General features: G+C 51.1%; 1 protein-coding gene across 5 annotated transcripts in view; it reads right to left on the bottom strand.

Moving 5' to 3' along the window:
- The window catches only part of EML6 (EMAP like 6), a 176,275-nt gene that overhangs the window by 6,987 nt on the left and 153,323 nt on the right, over positions 1-15,965 (bottom strand). For all 5 annotated transcript variants that reach the window (XM_081000806.1, XM_081000802.1, XM_081000803.1 and 2 more), the window contains 3 exons: positions 14,166-14,338; positions 11,708-11,870; positions 1,014-1,117 (listed from right to left, as the gene is read on the bottom strand). In XM_081000806.1, coding sequence (XP_080856932.1) covers positions 1,014-1,117; positions 11,708-11,870; positions 14,166-14,338 — 440 coding nt within the window. The remainder of the gene's footprint in view (positions 1-1,013; positions 1,118-11,707; positions 11,871-14,165; positions 14,339-15,965) is intronic.

Here is a 15,965-nt window from a genome sequence, read left to right as displayed (position 1 = left end):
GATTCAAACGAATCTGCAATCTAGTTTCCAGCTTTATTGAAGGGGAATCGGCTCTGCTACATCACTTATTGGCGTGAGTGAAGGAAGGATATTACTTACTCAATAGATCCTTTCCTACTGCCTTTAACATTCCCACAATGTGGTCCAAAAGAAAGCAGAGCAATACGTTTGGCACCAGCTTGGCCTGCAGGAGTTGCTGGAAGGAGGCGTACAAGGCGCTACCCAACTGCCTTGGGGACAGCACTCCAGATTTGTGTAGGATTTACTCCTCAGGCCCAGTATACCTGAAGGAGCGTCTCCACCCCCATCATTCTGCCCGGACGCTGAGGTCCAGCGCTGAGGGCCTTCTGGCGGTTCCCTCATTGCGAGAAGCAAAGCTACAGGGAACCAGGCAGAGGGCCTTCTCGGTAGTGGCGCCCGCCCTGTGGAACGCCCTCCCATCAGATGTCAAAGCGATAAATAACTACCTGACATTTAGAAGGCATCTTAAGGCAGCCCTGTTCAGGGAAGCTTTTAATCTGTGATATTTTACTGTATTTTTTGTTTCTATGGAAGCCGCCCAGAGTGGCTGGGGAAACCCAGCCAGATGAGCGGGGTACAAATAACAAATTATTATTATTATTATTATTATTATTATTATTATTCTCCCAATTAGTTTCCAGCAAATTGACTGGGGTGGAGAACAGGGTGTATTTTGTCACCCATTACAAGTGGGTGAATTCTTACCGGGTGAGATTAGGAACATAAGAAGCTGCGTTATACTGGAGTCAGATCACTGGCCTGCTTAGCTCATTATTGTCCACAAAGACTTGCAGCAGCTCTTCATGGTTCCAGGCAAGGGACACTTCCAAGCCCTACCTGGAGACGCCGGGAATCAAACCCGAGACCTTCTGCATGCAAAGAAGCTGCTCTACCACTGAACTATGGCTCACGCTGCTCTCCTGCCACCCATCCCTTGTATCTTTTGCTTCTGTACCACTGTGAAGCTCACAGCTCTTTTTGTGCCGCATCACCTTGTCCAGGTGGCCCAGGTGATCTTCCCGATGAACGCTGCGTCCGTCACCTGCTTCCCTAATGGCACCTCGTGGACTTGGCGTTTATAGGCACCAGTTGATACCTGAGGAAGGCAAGACATCATGATCGTCACAAGGATGGTGCCAAAACACTTGGTCTCCATGTCTAGCATCTACCATGGCAGCTAGCAGTGCCATAGGTCTGCGGCTCTCCTTAATGAAACACGGTTCTCTAAAAGAAAATATGAAGGAATTAATCCATAGGCCGGACAAATGCATATGCTAAGTGGCATTTCTGTGTTAACAAATGCAGGCTTGCGGATTATGACTCCGTGCCTGTTTTGCTTTATCTGAGATATAAGCAGGGAAAGGTAATAGAATCAGAGAATTGTAGAATTGAAGGGACCCCAAGAGTCATCGAATCCAATGCAATGGGAGGAATCTTAGCTAAAGCATCCAAGACAGATGTAACCTCTGCTTACAAACATCCAAGACAGATGTAACCTCTGCTTACAAACCTCCAAGGAAAGAGAGTCCACCACCTTCCGAGGGAGACCATCCCACTGTCGAACATTTCTTAGGCCACTACACATCTTGAGTACCATGCCTTGCCACCCTGTTTCGTCATTATTATTATTATTATTATTATTATTATTATTATTATTAGAAGTTATATACCGCCCTATATCCAGAGGTCTCAGGGCGGTTCACAGAACAAAATCAAAATATAAAACCACAAAATATATACAGTGGTACCTTGGTTTTCGAACGTACTCCATTCTGGAAGACCGTTCCAAACATTTGAAAACCGAAACCTCAATAGCCGACAGTTAGGTCTCAGGATCCTGCACTCAGTGGAAGCCGCATGCCGTGTTCAACTTCGGAGGCGTGTTCGAAAACTGAAGCATTTAATTCCAGGTTTACGGCATTCGAAAACCGAAATGTTCGTCAACGGAGATGTTTGAAAACCGAGGTACCACTGTAATCAGTGCAACCCAATAACTTCCCCCCCAAACCCCCACATTTTAAAAGGGCATAGGGTGTCAAAAGGGCATAGGTTCCAGCCCTCACATTGGACAAAAGATTCCTGCAGATGAAATTTGTATTCCAAGCATATAATTCTATGAACCATAAAGATTAATTTGTTACCAGACTAAAGGGTTTGTATGCGGTAGTATACTCACTAGCTTCAACCTGAAAAGGTGCCTTTATTCCTACTCATATGTACTTATGCCACAAATGAGCTCAGCTCCAGGGAAGCACATTGACAGAGTCACACACATTTTATACCCATTTATATAGCTTTCTCTATATATATGAAAGGTCATTTCGCACATTCTTCAGAGAAAACCTTCCGAAGTCCATGCAGTGTCTGCAATGCAGGAATCTGAGTAGGAAACAACGGCTAGGATTTGCTGTGCTGGCTGTCAGGCTACTTAATGCTCTATGTTTTTTCTGTGTCAAGTGTGAATGTGACAAATGTGATTGAAGCACATGCATCATATGAAATTCCTTGAAATGGCTTGTTCACTTTGGCTTAGATTTCACTCTGCCAATGAACTTTTGCCTGGACTGAACAATGTCAGTCTGAAGTTAGCAATTCACTCTATCACATGAAACCCTTGTGGAAAAGCATTTCTGCACATTAAGAACAGATATAATAATAATAATAAATTTTATTGATATCCCGCCCTCCGCAGCCGAAGCTGGGCTCAGGGCGGCTAACAACAATCAAAATAATCCAACATTCTAAAAACCTTTCATTATAAAAATTAATTAAAATCAAATTGATGGCAAAATTCTGTGCAGATTGCCAGAGGAGGGGGTCAGGCTGCGCCCAGACCAAAGGCCTGGTGGAACAGCTCTGTCTTACAGGCCCTGCGGAAAGATGTCAGGTCCCGCAGGGCCCTAGTCTCTTGTGACAGAGCGTTCCACCAGATTGGAGCCGCGGCCGAGAAAGCCCTGGCTCTAGTTGAGGCCAGCCTAACCTCTCTGTGGCCTGGGATCTTCAGGATGTTTTTATTTGCAGACCGTAAGTTCTTCTGTGGGACATACCAGGAGAGGCGGGCCCGTAGGTACGAGGGTCCTAGGCCGTATAGGGCTTTAAAGGTTAAAACCAGCACCTTAAACCTGATCTTGTACTCCACCGGGAGCCAGTGCAGCTGGTATAGTACCGGATGAATGTGATCTCGCAGCGAAGACCCCATAAGGAGTCTCGCCGCGGCATTCTGCACCCGCTGGAGTTTCTGGGTCAGTCTCAAGGGCAGCCCCACGTAGAGTGAGTTACAATAATCCAGTCTGGAGGTGACCGTCGCGTGGATCACAGTGGCTAGGTCAGGGCGAGAGAGATAAGGAGCCAACTGCTTAGCTTGGCGGAGATGAAAAAATGCCGCCTTTGTTATAGCTGTAATCTGTGCCTCCATAGAGAGGGAGGTATCGAAGATTACACCCAAACTCTTAACGGACAATGCTGGCACTAATTGCACCCCCGCAAGAGATGGGAGTTGCCCCCTCAATCCCATATCGTCTCGTCCCAGCCAGAGGACCTCTGTCTTCGAAGGATTTAACTTCAACCGGCTCCCATGTAACCATCCAGCCACAGCTTCCAGACATCTGGTCAGTGTGTCTGGGGCCGAGTCAGGATGGCTATCCATCAACAGATAGAGTTGGGTGTCATCGGCATACTGATGGCAACCCAGCCCAAAACTCCGGACAAGCTGGGCGAGGGGGCGCATAAAGATGTTGAAAAGCATCAGGGAGAGAATCGCACCCTGAGGCACTCCACACACCAAGGAGTGGCGCGATGACAATTCCCCCCCAAGTGCCACCCTCTGTCCCCGACCAGAGAGAAACAAGCGCAGCCATTGAAGGACTTTGCCCTGGATCCCCACATCGGCAAGGCGGTGGTCCAGGAGTTCGTGATCGACCATGTCGAAGGCTGCTGACAGGTCTAGAAGAATCAGCAGCCCCGACCCGCCTCGATCCAGCTGCCTGGTCAGGTCAGAGCCGTAGCTAGGTGATCTTGAACCCCTGGCAGAACCGTCCACATCAGACTTCCTCAAACTCGGCCCTCCAGATATTTTTTGGACTACAACTCCCATGATCCCTATCTGGCAGGACCAGTGGTCAGGGATGATGGGAATTGTAGTCTCAAAACATCTGGAGGGCCGGGTTTGAGGAAGCCTGGTACAGATTGTGATCCCTAGCCATGGACAAATTAGCTCCTCTTTCCTCCTCTCCTTCAACCACCCCCCTCCACCCATTCAATTTACCCTCTATTTAAAACCTTTTCTTATGAGGCAATAATTGATATTTTAATTTATAGATATATTTATGGACATATTTTTAGCTGATTTTGCATACTCGCCTGTGCCCCTGGCAGGGGCCCACCTCACCACCCCCTAGCTACAGCCCTGGTCAGGGTGAAGGATATTCCAGGTTTGCCTTCTGCCTGACATGCTAGTTTTATATCTGTACCACAGGCATTATAACAGCAGCATTTTGATCTATGAAACGTAAGACTGCCTATTTTCATTCACTGCCTTCTTTCCCTCTCCTCTGCCTCTCTGCTTTTGTTTTATAGGCATTTAAATAACCGTATACAGTCATACCTTGGGTTGAAGCAGCTTCGGGGTAAATATTTTCGGGTTGCGCACTGCGGTGACCCGGAAATAACGGAGCGTGTTACTTCCGGGTTTCGCCGCTCGCGCATGCGCAGATGCTCAAAATGTTGTCACGGGCATGCGCAGAAGCGGCAAATCGCGACCCGCGCATGCGCAGATGCGGGTTGCGTTCACTTCTGGATGCGAACGGGGCTCCGGAACGGATCCCGTTCACATCCAGAGGTACCACTGTATAAGCAGCTGTCAGAGCTGGCTCCAGGTCCCAGCTCACAGAGGACCAACGCTAGCCGGCAGTAATGTACAAAAGTCTTTATTGAAGTACAGTTTCCATTTTCAAGCCGCAGCGCCCCAGCTCTACGTCTAGGGGTTAGATCGGCGAAGCTCCATCTGAGTCTCCGCCCCCTGTACACCAGTTTAAGATTCTAGCCTTACTCCACCTCTTCCGTCTCTCCTTTCTCCTCTGGGTCCTGCTACCCCCCGGGGTCCCTTCCTTCCTGGATTCTTCTGACGCTGACGTTGACCCCCCTGACTCCTCCCCCTCTTTTCGGCGGGCTTTGGGACCTGGCTCCCTATCCGGGCTGCCAACTGCGCCGCCCTCCTGTACATTTGAACTTGGCGCGCGCGCCCAGCCTTCAACCTTCCTCTCGACCGTTTCCTCGCTCCCCGATGGAGGCGTGGCCAATCCTGACTCATGTCCTCCCACTGGCAGTGCGCCGCCTGATCCCGATGCCTGGGACTCCTCCCCCCTACTGCACTCTGGTGTGGACGCTGGTCCTGATTTCCAACTGCTGCTCTCTGAGTCCCCTCTGGCCCCTTCTTCCTGGGGTGTCCCCCTAGGCACCCCCCTTGCTCTGACCATGGGAGCCCCTTTCTGTGAATCTTCCGATTCGCTGGAAAGACTCAGAGACCTCGGACCGCTGTCATCGCTAACATTTCCTTCGGACTCCTCCCCCTCGCTCTCTATTTCCTCCCTTTCCTGTGCCTCTGCTCCTGAACCCCTGACATCCATCCCCCCCTCGAAGCCCCCCCTTCCCCCCTCCCCTCCTTCAGGTGTGGGTACTGGGTGCTCCGTCGTTGTGGGGGTGAGTGCTGGATACAGTTCGTCCCCCGTGGCGTGCATCCAGCCGGATAAGTCCGGCTCGTCCTCCGTGCTCTTGCCGACCTCAATTTCCTCTGCTTCCATCTCTTTGCCGCCGTGCTCGAACCCAAGGTCCTCCCCCAACACGTCCATGTCCGTCTCTCCCCCGGTCTCCTCCGGGGACGTTACCTGCCAAGGACCCCCCAGCCACTTCCTGCGCCACTGCTCCTCTGGTCGATCGTCCCACCAATAGGAACGGTCTGAGGCAGACCCCGAGGGTGATCCCTCCGGGGAACGTGTTTCTAGTGCCGGTTCCTCGGCCGAGGTGAACCCCTGGAATGTGCTGGCTGAATATGTGGGTGTGAAAAGCCAGTCGTCGAAATACTCGGCTGGCATGGGCCTGTGTGGGAAAAGGGCATGAAACTCGTCCTTGAGAAGAGGTTCGTCCAAGGCATAGTCTGGCACCCAACTGTTGGCGCTGGCCGGGGTATCTTCTCTGGCGAGAAGATATTCTACTCCCTCTTCCCCCCATCTCGAGTCTAAAATCTCTGTGACCTCGTTGACGGGTTCCCGCCTTGGCGACCCCCCCCTTGTGGGCGTCTCCCTGAACGGGTCTGGTGCCGTGCCTGGCTCCTGAAATCTATGAGGTGCTTTGTAGGGCGTGAGCACTGATCTATGGAAAACTGGGTGCATTCTGGATCCCTCCGGCAGTGTCAACCGGAAGGCCACTGGATTGACCTGTGCCTCGACTTGGTAAGGTCCTAGCTGCTTATGCCCTAGCTTCTTCTTCGCTAACGATCTGGCCGGCACTGCCTGGGCTGCTAACCAAACCCAGTCTCCCACCTGTATGTCTTCCCCAACCCTTCTGTGCTTGTCGGCCTGCAGTTTGTATGCGTGCTTTGCTAGTTCTAACTGCCTCCGAAGCTGTTCGTGAACCTCCTGCAACTCTGATGCTAAGGCTTCCGCTGCCTGTGGCTCCCCCTCCCCCGCTCTCGCTAATCCCGGGAAGGTTCTGGGATGCCTCCCGTTGTTGGCGAAGAACGGTGTCACCCCCGTGGACACGTGCTTCGTGTTGTTGTAGGCGAACTCAGCGAGCGGCAGGTAGTCCACCCATGTTGCCGGCTGCTGATTTGCGTAGCATCGCAGGTACTGCTGCATGATGGCGTTGACTCGCTCCGCTTGTCCGTTCGTCTGCGGGTGTCTCGCCGACGCTAGGTTGATCTTGACGTTCAGGAAACCCATCAGCTTCTGCCAGAAGTTCGAGATGAACTGTCGCCCCCGGTCGGACAGGATAGACCGTGGCAGACCGTGAACCCTGAACACGTGGTCTATGAACAGTTTGGCGGTCTGTTCCGCCGTGGCCACCTTCGCGCACGGAATGAAGTGGGCCATTTTGGTGAACATGTCCACCACCACTAGCACTGCCGTCTTGCCCCTCGAGCTGGGTAGATCCGTGACAAAGTCCAGGGCCACCCTCTCCCACGGTTCGAGCGGTGTCTGCAGCGGTTCGAGCAGTCCCGCCGGCGGTTTGTGCACTGACTTGGCCCTTTGGCAGGTGTCGCACCTCGAGACGTAATCCGCGACTTCCCCCCGCATCTTGGGCCACCAAAAATCTCTGGCTACTAATTCTACCGTCTTCTCTTTGCCAAAGTGCCCGGCGGTGGGTGCGTCGTGCAACTGCTGCAGTACTTTCGCGCGGAGGTCGTCTCCCGGTACGTAGAGGGCCCCTCTGCGGATGAGCAATCCGTCGCGTATCTGGAACTCGTCGTCCTCCGCCGTGCCCCTGTGCACCTCCTCCATCTTGGCTTGTGCGAAGGGGTCCTCCTGCAGTGCTCGACGTACAGCATCCAGGTCCACGGTTGCTGAAGCGCACGCCCACGCTTTCGGTGCGAAAATGTGCTTGGCCGCTGCTGGTGCCGCCTCCTCGAGGTATTGCGGCTTTCTGGACAGTGCATCCGCCATGATGTTGTTGTCGCCTGGGATGTACTCTATCCTGAAGTCGAAATCCGCAAAGAACTCCGCCCATCGTATGTGCCTCTGGTTCAGGAACCTTGCCGTGCGCCAGTACTCCAGGTTTTTATGGTCCGTGCGGACCTGCACTGTGTGTTTGGCTCCAATGAGGAAGTGCCGCCACGCCTTGAATGCTGCATGAATGGCCAGCAACTCCCTGTCCCAGATGGCGTAGTTCTGCTCTGACTTGCTGAGCTTCCTGGAGTAGAAGGCACACGGTCTCCAGTCCCCATGCGGGTCTTGCTGCAACAGTACTGCTCCCACGGCTCTGTCTGAGGCGTCCGTTTCAACCCTCATCGGTCTGCTGGGATTCACATGCAGTAGCTGCTCTTCGGACGAGAAGAGACGCTTGAGTTTCTGAAAGGACTGCTCCGCTTGCTCCGTCCAGATGAACTTCTTCTTCTTGGAGCTGAGCGTGTCGGTAATGGCCGCCGTCTGCATCGCGAACCCCTTGATGAACTTGCGGTAAAAGTTGGCGAAACCGACAAACCGCTGGACCTCCTTCCGATTGCGCGGGCTCTTCCAGTCCAACACTGAGCGAACCTTGGCGCTGTCCATGGCGAGCCCCTTGTCCGACAACTTGTAGCTCAGGAAATCTACCTCCTTCATGTCGAACTGGCACTTCTCCAGCTTGGCGTACAGCCTGTGCTCCTGCAGTCTCTGCAGAACTTCCTTGACGTCTCCCTCGTGGGTCTCCTCTGATTCTGAAAATATCAGGATGTCGTCCAGGAAGCAGACGCATTTCTTGTAGAGGAGACCCGCCAATACGTGATGCATGAAGGCTTGAAAACAGTGGGAGCCATTTTGTAATCCAAAGGGCATAACTCTGTATTCATAGGTGCCCAGGGGCGTGAACATGGCAGTCTTCCATTCGTCGCCCTCCCGTATGCGAATCAGGTTGTACGCCCCTCGCAGATCCAACTTTGTGAAAACGCGTCCTTTCCTCACCGTTGCGAGCAGGTCATCTATCTTGGGCATGGGAAAGGCTGTGGGCTTGGTTTTCGAGTTCAAAATTCTATAGTCCACCACAAGCCTTTTTTGGGGCGTGTCCTTCTTCTTCACAAAGAATACAGGACTGCCCCCCACTGCCTTCGACTCCTGGATGAAACCGCGCTTCAAGTTGAGGTCTATGAACTCCCTGAGTTCCTGCAGCTCGTCTTCAGACATGGAATACAGTTTCCCGGTTGGCAGCGTCGCCCCTGGCAGGAGGTCAATCTTGCAGTCATAGGACCTGTGGGGAGGCAGCTTGTCCGCTTCCTTCTCGCAGAAAACCTCCAAAAACGCTGCGTACTTGAGTGGCACTGCTTGCAGCGTGCCTAATTGTAGCTGCGGGTCATCCTCTTCCCCTTCCGGGCTAGGCAGAATGCAATGTTCCGCACAGTATGAGGAGTCGAAGGTCAGTTGTCGCTGGTACCACGCCAATGCTGGGCTGTGCCTGTGCAGCCAACTCATGCCTAATACTATAGGCGTGTCCGACAGTTGGGTGACATTGAAGCTGATGACTTCTCGGTGATTCCCAATTTGCATCACCATCGGAGGCGTTTGCTGCACCACCTGCCCCCCCAGCAATTCCCTGCCATCCACCGTGACAACCTTCAGAGGCAGCGTGGCTGGCAGGAGTGCTATGTTGTGCTCTTGAATGAAATCCAGTCCTATGAAGTCTGCGTTACTACCAGAGTCAATGGTAATCGGCACTTCCATAGTGAGTCCATTGGGTAGTTGGAGCGATGCTGTGAGCTGCACCACTGGTTTGGGCGGGAGGGGGTCTGTGGGCTGCAAAATCTCTGGGGACGGCTTCATTGACTTGTCTGGCTGGGCCCCAGTGCCTCTTCCTCCAACCAGACTCTGTCGTTTCCCTGCTGTGGTTCTCTCTGCTGAGTTGCGTCTGTTACTGTTGCTGAGGCTGCAGTGTGCTTGTGGAGCCTCTGGGGACACTCTTTCGCCATGTGCTGAGCATTGTCGCAGATGTAGCACTTCCTGTTCCCTCTAGGAGGCTTCGCTTTGACTGCTCCCGGTGTTAGGGCTCTGGTTGCTGACTGAGCCCTGGCGCCTCCAATTTCCATCGGTTCCTCTCCCCCTCCCTGCGGAGGTGTGGATTGCGCACGCGCTGCATCCTTGGGAAAGAGGGGAGGTGCTCTCACTGGCGTACGTCCCCAACGTCCTTCTTCTCTGTTCCATGGACGTTCTTCCAGACGCACCCCAATTTGCAGCGCCCGCCGGACAACCTCCTGAGTGCTCTTTGGTCTCTCCCCCCTTGCAATCTCATCTTTCACATTTGCATTCAAGCCTTCCCAAAAAAGGTCTCTGGCTGGGGCAGAATCCTTCTCCCATCCCAGCGCATGGACTAATGCAAAAAAGCGGGAATGGTACTGCCTTACACTGGCTCTGCCTTGTTTGAGCCCATGTATGTCTTTTCTGGCGATATCAATGTCTATATTTGATAAAAAACACGAATCCATCGCTTTAATGAATGCATCCGCATTTTGGAGCGCCGGATCCTTATCTCTCCACAGATTGCGCAGCCACGCTTTAGCTTCCCCATGCAAATGGGACAAGATAAACCCCACCTTCTCTTGCTCATCTCTAAAGTCTTTATCCAGCAGTTCCAGCGCAAACAGCACGTCTGCTCGGAAGTTAGGGTACTGCTGCAAATTCCCATCGAAATGAGATACCAGGCTGCCTCCTCTTTTCCCCAGCCCAATCCCCTCTGATTTGGGTCTCGGTTGCCCCTGCTTAGCAAGCACTTCCAACCTGGCTTGGAGATCCCTGCAGGCGGCAGCCGCTTCCTCTTCCCTTTTCCTGGATGCGAGTACCTCCGCGTTGAGTTGTGTCACTGCATCTTGCAGGGCTGCTAGTTGCTGTTCTGTAGTCATCTTGCCTGACTTTTGTGAGCTCGCGAAGCACCAATCTTCTTCCCTCGCTGCGTCCACTCACGTTACGAGGTTTTTGGTGCAAAACTTTTTGAGATGGAGCTTACTGTCAGAGCTGGCTCCAGGTCCCAGCTCACAGAGGACCAACGCTAGCCGGCAGTAATGTACAAAAGTCTTTATTGAAGTACAGTTTCCATTTTCAAGCCGCAGCGCCCCAGCTCTACGTCTAGGGGTTAGATCGGCGAAGCTCCATCTGAGTCTCCGCCCCCTGTACACCAGTTTAAGATTCTAGCCTTACTCCACCTCTTCCGTCTCTCCTTTCTCCTCTGGGTCCTGCTACCCCCCGGGGTCCCTTCCTTCCTGGATTCTTCTGACGCTGACGTTGACCCCCCTGACTCCTCCCCCTCTTTTCGGCGGGCTTTGGGACCTGGCTCCCTATCCGGGCTGCCAACTGCGCCGCCCTCCTGTACATTTGAACTTGGCGCGCGCGCCCAGCCTTCAACCTTCCTCTCGACCGTTTCCTCGCTCCCCGATGGAGGCGTGGCCAATCCTGACTCATGTCCTCCCACTGGCAGTGCGCCGCCTGATCCCGATGCCTGGGACTCCTCCCCCCTACTGCACTCTGGTGTGGACGCTGGTCCTGATTTCCAACTGCTGCTCTCTGAGTCCCCTCTGGCCCTTTCTTCCTGGGGTGTCCCCCTAGGCACCCCCCTTGCTCTGACCATGGGAGCCCCTTTCTGTGAATCTTCCGATTCGCTGGAAAGACTCAGAGACCTCGGACCGCTGTCATCGCTAACATTTCCTTCGGACTCCTCCCCCTCGCTCTCTATTTCCTCCCTTTCCTGTGCCTCTGCTCCTGAACCCCTGACAGCAGCGTATTCATATTGTTAATAAATAAATACATTTATAGCCTGGCGCTTCGCCATGCGGTCCCAGGATGGGTTGCATACAGCTCATTACCATTAAACCACCCAAGTGCAAGAAAGCCATATTTTGCATCAAGAATCCATTTCATCCGGGACACTATCACCAGTATGGAGCCTTCTATATCAGAAGAGCTGTAAATCTTAATTTCAAAAATAGAAAAGAAAGGAAATGAAGGCAAAAACCTACCTGAATGTATCTGCTGTCTGCGGAAAAATCCATCTGAATGACAAAGCTTGGGATGTCTTTACAGTAGCCGATGCGGTTCAAGGTTGTGCCTTGGGTGAGATCATAGAAGTCAACGGTGTGTTCCTGGGAGCCCACTGCGAGGAACCGGTTATCAGGGCTGATTCTGCACAGCAAAACAAAGAAGGAGCAGGGCTTTGTTAAGACAGTGCTGGGCCATGAAGTGTTAGGAGAGTTCCTTGCTTGGGAAAAGGCTACACATGATGCTTGGCAAATGATACTTTAGAATGCCTTTCGCTCCTGGGAAGATCATCTGTGGTTTGTTGCGTGGTGCTCAGATGGTTTGGAAAGCTGTTTTTAAATAATATGTATGTTCCGGTCAATACAGAGTTTTCATTTCTTTTACAGGCATGGGGAGAGGAAGCCAAAACTTGTGTGACATAAAACCCTTGAAGATATTTATCCAACCCAATCCTATCTTCCTAAGACAAGATCCTCCTACAGCTTCCAGATCTGCTCAAAAGCACAGCAAGAGAAGACTTTCCTCCCCCCACTGCCCAAATAATTCCCCCACTCCTCAGATTATCTGGCATTTCAGTGCAACTTTATTTGTGGTCATGGGACCTGCAAAGGACAGGCTACAGAGCGGAATGGAGTTTCTGCCTAATTAAATTTCCTTTGGAAATCGCTTTGCTCACCAGCTGCAGTATTTGTTCCAGGGGAGATCTTATTTTAGAGATCATCTCCCCCCCCCCAATGAGCCTGCCCACTTGCTGAAGCCACCTTCAAGAGCCCCAATCTATATTCCCTTGAGTCACAAAGTGAGGACATTGATGGAAGCAGCAGCGCTTTCTTGGTGGTGGCCCCGTGATTATAAATAATATCACTCGAGAGGTGTGGTTAGGGGTTCCATATGGTTCTGCAAGGCCCATCTGATCAGAGTCATTGCTCTCAATGCACTTATTGTTCTTTGGCTGGCTAGCAAGAACTAGGGATGGCTATGGAATAGCTGTTTTATTAGTGTCAGGGAACTGCCATCAGTGCTGGAGGGAGAGAGCAAAATCCAGAGGGATTCCAGAGAGCGTCCCGGGATTGGGAGAGGCAGCCCATCTTCTGGGGAAGAGAATCAGCGTAGCACCAGTGGAGAAGGGGGGCAGATGGGGGAAGCGGCAAGGCGGTCCCATGACTCCTTGCCGGGGACCAGCGGGGAGAGTAGAGGTCCTCCGCTGCCTACGCCCTCCTTGCACAGAAGGCGTTCGTGCAGAGAGAGTAGGAGGAGACTAGGCGTCAAAGAGCTTCTTTGCTGGAAGAAGTTTAAGAAACGCCCACTGACGGATTCTGCCAGCGATTGAGACAGCCATGGGTGAGTGGCTGTCCGGACAGAAAGGGTTCACTCAGGCAACCCAGCCAGGTGTTTGCACCGGCTTACGCACGAGCAACCCCTAGAACCACTACAATTAGCTTTACAGTTTCTTGAAGTTTGGTTCCAGTTACAGATAGGTAGCCGTGTTGGTCTGCCATAGTCAAAATAAAAAAAATCCTTCCAGTAGCACCTTTAAGACCAACTAAACGCCAAAGAATAAATGGACATAAATCTGACATCAAGAATCACAAAACCTTACGCCAAAGAATAAATGGACATAAATCTGACATCAAGAATCACAAAACAGAGAAACCAGTAGGAGAACACTTCAATCTCCCAGGACATTCTATACAAGATCTCAAAGTAGCTGTTTTACTACAAAGGAATTTCAGAAATAGACTGGAAAGAGAAGCTGCTGAATTGCAACTCATTACCAAACTTAAAACCATGGAGAGACCTGGTTTGAACAAAGACATTGGATTCTTATCCCATTATACATGACTAAGCCATTTCTCACCTTCTCACCCCTTGCCTTTTCCTGTAAGACCTATTACAGTCGTTAAGAGTCGTCAGCAGGCTCATCTCAGCTATCTGCCAATCTCCCATTCCCACCACCCTTCTGAGTAATACCCCTCCCCACCTTCTCACTATATAGAAGGATCTGGCAACTTCTGTTTCAGTGTATCTGAAGAAGTGTGCTTGCACACGAAAGCTCATACCAAGAACTAACTTAGTTGGTCTTAAAGGTGCTGCTGGAAGGATTTTTTTTATTTTGAAGTTTGGTGTACATTTAGAACAGGGGAAGCCAATGCAGTACCGTCCAAATGTTGTGGACGACAATTCCCATTATCCCTGACCGCTGGTCATCTTGGCTTGGAGTGATGGGAATTTAATCCACAACATCTGGAGGGCCCCACGTTACCTATCCTAGGCTTAGTGTGAACTAATGCCACCTGGGCAAGGCTTTCCAAAGGAGTACATTCATCAGTTCCGCAACAAGCCATTAGCAAGCATCAAACGGCGCAAAACCAAATGGCTCACGAGCCCGTCAGTTGCACTTCAGCCCATCTTTGTCACCCCGCAACCTAGCCACAATACCTGATGTCCTGGATGGCAGACTTGCGGTCTCTCTTCTTGCCCCACACCTTAAGGCTGTTCACGAGCAAAATGATGAACTCTCCGTTCTTCATGCCGATGGACACCATCTCGCCGTCGGGGCTGTAGGCGGCACATCTGGCAGCGTGGCCCAGATTCACTTTGTTCAGAAGTTTCTGTGGGATGGAGACGGCGACACTTTGCTTCAGGGCATCATTTACAACTCAAGACACTTACACACACACACACACACCATCCTCATTCAGTTACACCAGTTCGTGCAGCTGAACAGTGCTGGCATCAACTTTATGACTGGGACTTTGTACCCAACCCCAGTTTCTGAGTCAGGAGTCGAACCATGCACAGTGCATGGTTCTTCATGCAGTCAGGGATACAAACGGGGAAGTTAGTTTCTGCATGCATATGCCCCTTAACTGGGTTGTGGCGATATTTACAAAGATATCATAAGAACGGAATCAGTCCAAAGCAAGGCCAGATTTAGGCATAGCTGTCAACGTTTCCCCCCTTTTTAAGGGAAATTCCCTTATTCCAAATAGGATTCCTCGCAAGAAAAGGGAAAAGTTGACAGCAATGGATTTAGGTTTGATGAGGCCCTAAGCTACTGAAGGTAATGGGGCCCTTTATATATCCAGCTGTCCTTTGTCAACAACAAATTGTCGCTGTTTTTGTGTGTTGAATATATGCTATATGGTAATTTATGGACCTAATAGGTATCTAAAGCCATTTGCACATAACAAAATATGTATTTTATCAAAGTAATTGATAAAGAAATGAGCAAACCAGTGATATTTTAGGGAGCTGGATAGCAGGTGGGGCCCATTACTTACATCATAGGAGCCTACACAAAACACTGTTGCTGTATGTAGGTTTTATTTTATTTGCTTTTTATCTTATATTTTGGAAATGTACATCCAGTTGTTTTTTCCTTTAAATTTGTTGGGGGGCTCCCAAGGGAGTGAGGCCCTAAGCTAAAGCTTTTTTAGCTTATACGTAAATCTGGTACTAAGGGACGTGGGTGGCTCTGTGGGTTAAACCACTTGCTAATCAGAAGGTCGGCGGTTCGAATCCCCGCGACGGGGTGAGCTCCTGTCACTCAGTCCCTGCTCCTGCCAACCTAGCAGTTCGAAAGCACGTCAAAGTGCAAGTAGATAAATAGGTACCGCTCCAGCGGGAAGGTAAACGGCGTTTCCATGCGCTGCTCTGGTTTGCCAGAAGCAGCTTAGTCATGCTGGCCACATGACCCGGAAGTTGTATGCCGGCTCCCTCGGCCAATAAAGCGAGATGAGTGCCGCAACCCCCGAGTCAGTCACGACTGGACCTAATGGTCAGGGGTCCCTTTACTTTTAAAACTGGCACTGGTCCAAAGGCGTATTTAGTCCAGGAGACTGTTCTCACAGTGACCCACTGGATGTCAACACGAAGACCATAAGCAGGTCAGGACCACACTTGTACTTTCTCCCCTTGTGAATCTGCCACTGAGCCTGAAGGTGTTATCCTGGCAAGCAGCTATTGATAGCTTTATTCTCCGTGAATTTGTTTCATTTTCTTTTGAAGCTCTTTGACACGGGACGCCATAACTACACACTGTGGTAGTTTAACTCTGTGATGTGTGAAGAAGTACCTCATTCCTACAATATCTGCCTGGTAGCTTGATTAAAACAGCAGGTTTGCTAACACAGTGGATTCAGATCCCTTGATATACACTCTGGATTTCATTCCGTTGGCAGCAGAGCCAGTTTCAACCGACTGAAAAATGTCCCGACGATCTTTGTTAATCAGATA

This window comes from Podarcis pityusensis (assembly GCF_964106645.2).
Source record: "Podarcis pityusensis genome assembly, chromosome: 3".
Taxonomy (NCBI): domain Eukaryota; kingdom Metazoa; phylum Chordata; class Lepidosauria; order Squamata; family Lacertidae; genus Podarcis; species Podarcis pityusensis.
The sequence above is the reverse complement of the archived record's forward strand: the minus strand, read 5'-3'. Positions and strand labels throughout refer to the sequence as shown.